Source organism: Chinchilla lanigera, unplaced genomic scaffold (genome assembly GCF_000276665.1).
Source record: "Chinchilla lanigera isolate Chin_1 unplaced genomic scaffold, ChiLan1.0 scaffold00019, whole genome shotgun sequence".
In the NCBI taxonomy this organism is placed as follows: Eukaryota; Metazoa; Chordata; class Mammalia; order Rodentia; family Chinchillidae; genus Chinchilla; species Chinchilla lanigera.
The window spans coordinates 25,039,821-25,046,800 of NW_004955420.1; the positions used below are offsets into that span (position 1 = coordinate 25,039,821).

At 50.1% G+C, this 6,980-nt stretch overlaps 1 protein-coding gene across 1 annotated transcript; it reads left to right on the plus strand.

Moving 5' to 3' along the window:
- Positions 1-703: 703 nt before the first annotated feature.
- On the plus strand, positions 704-6,086 carry LOC102017776. The gene is made up of 3 exons (XM_005383415.1): positions 704-737; positions 868-1,066; positions 4,843-6,086. The coding sequence occupies exon 3, from the start codon at positions 4,957-4,959 to the stop codon at positions 5,635-5,637; it is 681 nt and encodes a 226-aa protein (XP_005383472.1). The 5' UTR covers positions 704-737; positions 868-1,066; positions 4,843-4,956; the 3' UTR covers positions 5,638-6,086.
- The last annotated feature ends 894 nt before the right edge of the window (positions 6,087-6,980 follow it).

Below are 6,980 nucleotides of genomic sequence, written 5' to 3' on the forward strand. Positions count from 1 at the left end.
ACTGAGCTATATCCCCAGCCCATGGAAATAGATTATAATGTTTTTACATATGGAATGTTAGGAGAAGAGTAAGCATCACCTAAAGGAGAATTTTAGGTGATGGGGAGGGAATCTGTAGTTTCTCTTGTACACGGAATAGTTGTATTGTGTTAGGTATAATTATAACTTGCTGTTGTATTTGGAGATTAAGCATGTTTTATGGAGGTGTAATTACTTGTTAAGGGATAGATTGTGATATGTCAACTTGACAGGGAAGAACTGTCTAGCAGATTAGTAAAAAATAATTAAATAACTTTGACTGTAGACAATTTTTCATCTTAGCCCCTGCCTTGGCTAGTTGCTGCTCCATTTTGAAAGTCTATGTCCAGACCCTGCGAGATTTGTAACCTAGCAGGTAAAATGGACGGCCTACAGCTTTCATTCTCTGTAGGACAGGAGGGAATACTTCCCTTGGCTTTTAGTATGGTTCCAAAGTTACTAACAAACTCATCCATGGGTCTAATGTTCACTGTTTAAATGCACTCATCACCTTTTTCAGTTTTGTTGGTTTGTTTTTTTTGGCAGGCAAAAAAACTGATAGGTCAAAAAACTCCCCCCTCCCTGGAGAACTTGCTGTACCCCTGCTAACTTCCCCATCTCCTGGCCAAACCACAAAGGTCAACCCTGCCCATAAAAGTACCAGATGTGCTGGCAACATAGCTGACTCTCGTCACAAAACCCTTCCCCTGGCTGTTCTGGTCCGTGATCACCCTCCCTGGAAAAAACCTTAAAAACCCTTAGTCTTGCACAGCTCGGGGCTGTCTTGGTCTGCTGGGCAGCCCACCGCGTTGATCTCCCATCTAATAAAGACTTCTCTTGTGTCAGAAGGTCTGGGCTGGTTTCGTGTGGGTCTCAGCCTGATCATTCGGTGCCGAAACCCAGGAGGGATGCTGAGGCCTCTGCCGGTCCCTCCCGATCAAGGGCCTTGCCCCAGGTCCACAACCGTCCACCTCTGAGCAGACCACGAGCCTCGGACCTGCCACATTGCAGACGCCTCCACTCACACACAGCCTCCTCTCTCCGATCCGTGAGTACCCCTCCTTTATGCCCCCTCCTCTCCACTCACTCAGAAAGATCCTTTCCCGCAGCCTCCATCACCAACCCTCTCCCTCTCCTAGGTCCCCTTCCTCATCAGCCCTCCCACTCCCACCTTTCCCTCTGTATTCCAACCCCAGAGGCTGACCTCTAAGCCCTCAGCCAACAAGCAACCACCTGGCCCATGCTTCAAATGTGGGCAAGAGGGCCACTGGGCAAGGTCGTGTCCTAACCCACAGCCACCCCCAGGACCATGCCCATAGTGTAAGCAACTGGGACATTGGAAGGTGGACTGTCCCTCCACACAGCGGGCAGAGGTTGTCCTCCACCCCTAAACAACACCCAGAATCTCACGCGCCCCTGGCGGACTTGCTTGGATTGGCCAAGGAACACTGACAGGGCCCTGGACTCCAGGTCCCCACCAATGAGGTGGATGTGGTTCAACTCACATCTGAGGAGCCCAGGGTAAACATCCATGTGGCAGGTAAATCAATTTCCTTCCTTGTCAATACGGGAGCATCATGGTCTATCCTCCCAAGCTACTTGGGTCAAACATTTCCTTCAAGGGTCATGGTTATGGGAGTCAAAGGCTCTCCCCAACAGCCACATACCACCAGACCCCTTCTGTGCTTAATCAGGACCAAATTCTTCATTTGCTCCTTTCTGGTCATGCCCCGATGCCCTATACCCCTGCTGGGACGGGATGGCCTTGCCAAACTCCAAATCACACTTTCATTTCCCAAACCTCTAGCTCCCTCTGCTAATGGCTCTTCTTCCGTCCACCCGTATCCCAAACTCAAAACCCCCGCATCAGACTTCCCTTTGGACAAAGTCTTTCCCATGGTTTAGGACACCTCACAGCCCACGGTGGCACATCACCCCCCCCATTATTGTAACCTTAAAAGACCCTTCTGTCTTCCCAAACCGTCCTCAGTTCCCTATCTCACTCAAACATTGATTGGGACTAAAACCCCTAATCGACCATCTTCTCCAACAAAACCTTCTTATCCCCACACACTCTCCATACAACTCTCCCATCCTCCCTGTCATTAAACCCAATGGTTCTTATCGTCTAGTACAGGACCTCTGAGTCATTAATTCTGCTGTCCGCCCAGTCAGCCCCGTGGTTCCCAACCCCTACACCCTCCTCAGCCATATCCAGCCAGACACAACCATTTCACGGTCCTGGACCTCAAGGATGCCTTTTTTACCATTCCCCTATACCCCTCATCATACCCGCTCTTTGCTTTCACCTGGGAGGACCCCACAACCCAGGTCTCATCCCAGCTGACCAGGACTGTCCTACTGCAAGGATTTTGAGATAGCCCACATTACTTTGGCCAAGCCCTCATAGCCAACCTGGCCATATTAGACCTCAAACCCAGCTACCTGATCCAATATGTCGATGACCTGCTCCTATGTAGTCCCTCTCTTCATTTCTCACACCTTCACATGGTACTCCTCCTAAACTCTCTTTCTTAAAAAGGCTACTGCATCTGCCAATCTAAGGGACAACTCTCCCTCCCCTCAGCTCACTATTTAGGATTCCAACTCACCCCTACCATGAGGGACCTCACCGTTGATTGCAGGGAAGCCCTCCACTCTCTACAGTCTCTACAACCAAACAACAGATCCAATCCTTCCTGGGATTTGTGAGATACTTCCGCCTGTGGATTCCTGGTTTTGCACTCCTCGCAAGACCCCTATATAAAGCCATTCGCGGCCCCCCCAAGGAGCCACCAGGACAACCCAACCTTATCCTCCAAGCTTTTACCTGGTTGAGGGACACCCTACTGAAGGCCCCTGTGCTAGCCCTGCCTGACCTCTCCCAGCCCTTCCACTTATACACGATGGAGTCTTGAGGGATGGCACTGGGGGTCCTGGGACAGTGTCACAGCCCGGATCTTATCCCCATAGCTTACCTGTCCAAACAACTGGACCTTATGAGGTTGGTTCCCTTGCATCTGGGCTCTCATGGCAGTGGCCATTCTAGCTCAAGAGGCTCAAAAGCTTACTCTCCAGGGACAACTCACTGTCTACTCCCCTTACCACCTCACTGACCTACTGTTGCACCAATCCTTACACTTACTGGCACCCTCTCATCTACAACTCTTTCATCTAACCTTTACTGAAAACCCACAAGTTACACTTAAACTGTGTGGGATCCTTAACCCTGCCTCTCTCCTCCCATCCTCGGATTCCCTCCCTTCACACTCCTGTGTGGAATCTCTAGAGGACCTCATATCTACAGCCACCACAGTACACACACAACTCCTCCCTAAACCCCAACATACACGGTTCATTGACAGGAGGTCCTCCTCAAACTCTGAGGGCTCATGAGTGGGATACACTATAGTGTCTCTAACCCAGGTCATTGAGACTAATCCTCTCCCCGCCAGGCACTTCTTCCCAAAAGGCAGAACTCATAGCCCTCACCCACGCCCTAACCCTAGCCTCAGGAGCCACTGCCAATATTTACACTGACTCCAAATATGCCTGTCACTTAGTCCACCACCATGCTGCCATCTGGGCAGAGCGAGGCTTTATCACCACTAAGGGATCCTCTATCCAAAATGGCAAATTAATCCTAGAACTTCTCAAGGCCACGTCCCTCTCTACACAGGTGGCCGTTTTGCACTGTTGAGGTCACCAACATATCCCTGATTGGATCACTGAGGGCAATGATAAGGCAGACAGAGACGCTAAATCGGTGGCCCTACAACCCTGGCCACCCTCAGGCTTGCTCCCTAATACCCTTCCGTACTGGCTCCCCAGCTTGTCCAACAGACCTCTCATATTCTGATTCACAATATAAAAAGCTCACACAGCAGGGGGCCATCTCCAGACCTAAAGGATGGCTCATACTGAAGGGTAAATACTCTCCTCCTGATGATCAGACAGAGCAATTCCTCACTGACGCCCACAATTCCCTCCACATTAGATGGAGACCACTCAAAAGACTCTTAGACCCCATCATATACTACCCCAGACTAACCACTCTCCTCCAAGAGATCTCCTCACACTGCTCTGCCTGCTCTAAAACAAATCCTCAGGGCTCACTCCACCCACCCCTCTCCTTCACTCCACACCAATTAAGAGGGTCACTGCCGGGAGAAGATTTTCAGATTGATTTCACTCACATGTCCAGACACAAAAAACTCCGCTTCATCTTGACCTGGGTAGATACCTTCACGGGATGGATAGAAGCTTTCCCCACCATGCATGAGACGGCCGACACTGTAACCCAAGTCCTCCTCTCACACATCATCCCTCGTTTTGGCCTGCCAAGGTCTATCCAATCTGATAATGGACCAGCCTTCACATCTAAAATAACTCAACAGGTCTCCCAGACCCTCAACATACAGTGGGCTCTACACACACCTTACCATCCCCAATCATCTGGTAAGATGGAAAAGGCTAACCATCTCCTTAAGGCTCAAACCTCCAAACTCTCCACAGAGACTCAACAGTCCTGGCCCTCTCTGCTACCTGCCATCCTCACCCACCTACATGCCACCCCTCATAAACTGACTGGTCTAAGCCCCTTCAAGCTTATGTATGGTAGCCCCTTCCTCCTTCACCAACTGCACCCTTTGGACTCCAGCCCCTTGCAAAACTACCTGCCTCTGCTTTCTCTGGCCCAACACCTCCTCTGCTCTCATGCTGACCAGTATCTACCCAAACCCACTGCGACAGTCTCGGATCTCCATCTCTTCCCTGGTAATCAAGTCTCCTAAAAAATCTCACCCTCTCTGCTTCTTCTCCTAGGTGGACCGGACCCTTCACTGTCGTCCTCACAACGCCCACCACAGCCAAACTATTGGGAAAACCTTCTTGGGTTCACCTGTCCCACCTCAAGCAAGCTCCTTCAACCAACCAACGATGGTCAACTCACGCCATTTCCCCCACCCGACTTCTCTTTCATCGTTCTCCCACTCTTTCCTCAGTCCCCGAATAACTCTGCTCATTTCCCTCCTCCTTGTTTATGTTCCACTTTCGCAGGCTCAGGGACGATGGAGATTCTATATAGCAATAGGCTCTTCTACTACACTAAACTACACTGACTGTCCTATCGCTGGCTGCTCATCTGCTATTACATTACAGATGGATGCCTGTGCTCCTACTACGGGCTGGGGCTCCTGTGGATCACTTAGCTGGGAAAGGGACTACACCAAAGATCACAAATACCTCTGTTTCAAGGACGAACAACTAGGAGTCCACTCAGACTGTGATAATGTTGATGAGGGCTACTGCCCCTTGTGGAATTGCCCTCATTACCACTCAGGCTCCTCTAGGGCAGGCATTTCTATCAAACCTCTGCCTGCGCCTCAGTGGCCGTGCCAGTCTCATAACTGTAACCCTACCCAAATCATCATCCAGGACCCTTGGAATGACAAATGGTTAAAGGGACGCATGGCCTCTATTAGGATAGATGGAACGGGGAGAGACCCCTATGGCATTATCAGAATTTACCGTGCTTGGTACATCCCCCCTATTCCGCCTCCTAGCCTCCCTAAGATCAAAAAGGCCCTAACACCATTCTCACTCTGTAGGCCAGCATAGTCAATGTCACTAAGGAAATCATCTATTTAATCTCTTCAACACCCACAAATTTATCTAGTTGCTGGCTCTGTGCTTCCCTTTCTAACCCCTCTAGAGCCATCATTCCTTGGCAATACAACTTCACTTCTGTCTGTAACTCCTCTGCCCCGTCTTACAAAGACCCTTTCCTATATATGCTGCCAAATGCTAACCTGACATGCTATGGCTCCTCCACAAGTTCTCATAGATCCCTCCCATACAACCAGGCCACAACACCCCCAGCCTCAAAAACCTCTGTTTCTCACAAAAAACAATTCTATCTTTGTGGCTCAACTCTCTTTAATTGCCTACAACCAAATCTAACTTGTCTCCCTGCACTTCCCATACCCAACTTCAACCTATACACAGAGGGAGAATTCGATAACCTTTTCCTCTCTTCAAGAAACCTCTACCTCTGCCAAAAAAGAGCGGCTCACCTTGGTCTTCTTCTGGGGTCCTCCATCTCCACTGGGGCCCTCAGGGCAGCTGGTGTGAGCACAGCTGTCGCCCTCCATCTCCAACTGGCCAATAAGACAGCTGAGGACCTGGAACATATCACTGATACCTTCTCACTAGTCCCTTCACAGATCCAACAGCTTGCAGCAGCGGTCCTCCAAAACAGACATGCTCTTGATCTCCTGACGGCCGAAAAGGGAGGTACTTGTCTCTTCTTAGGGGAAGAGTGCTCTTTCTTTGCCAACTAGTCCGGGGTAATCCAACAAAAGATCCAAGAACTCAAACAGCATGCCCAGTCCTACTGAATGGCCAATTCCCACACGGGACTGTGGAGTAACTTCCTGCCATGGCTCTTACCCTTGTTAGGATCAGTCGCGGGGCTCTGTATCATGCTTCTCATAGCTTCTTGTATCATCTCTCTCATCCGCAACACTGTTCAAAAACTCACAACGCAACTCACAACCCCAAATTTTAACCTTATGCTTCTCTCAGATCCCCCTTACCAGGTGGCGCCAACTGACAACCCAGACGAGGTGCCGTGAAGACTTCATCCCAGACGAGACCCTTGTCGACGCCCCTCTCCAGCAGGAAGCAGTCAGATGATCACATCGCCCTTATCCTTACTAAAGAAAGTCTGGGATGATAGGTCAAAAACCCCCCAACCCCTGAGAACTTGTTGTACCCCTGCTAACTTCCCCATCTCCTGGCCAGACCACAAAGGTCAACCCCATCCATAAAAGTACCAGATGTGCTGGCAACATAACTGACTCTCGCCACAAAACCCTTCCCCTGGCTGTTCTGGTCCGTGATCACCCTCCCTGGAAAAAACCTTAAAAACCCTTAGTCTTGCACAGCTCGGGGCTGTCTTG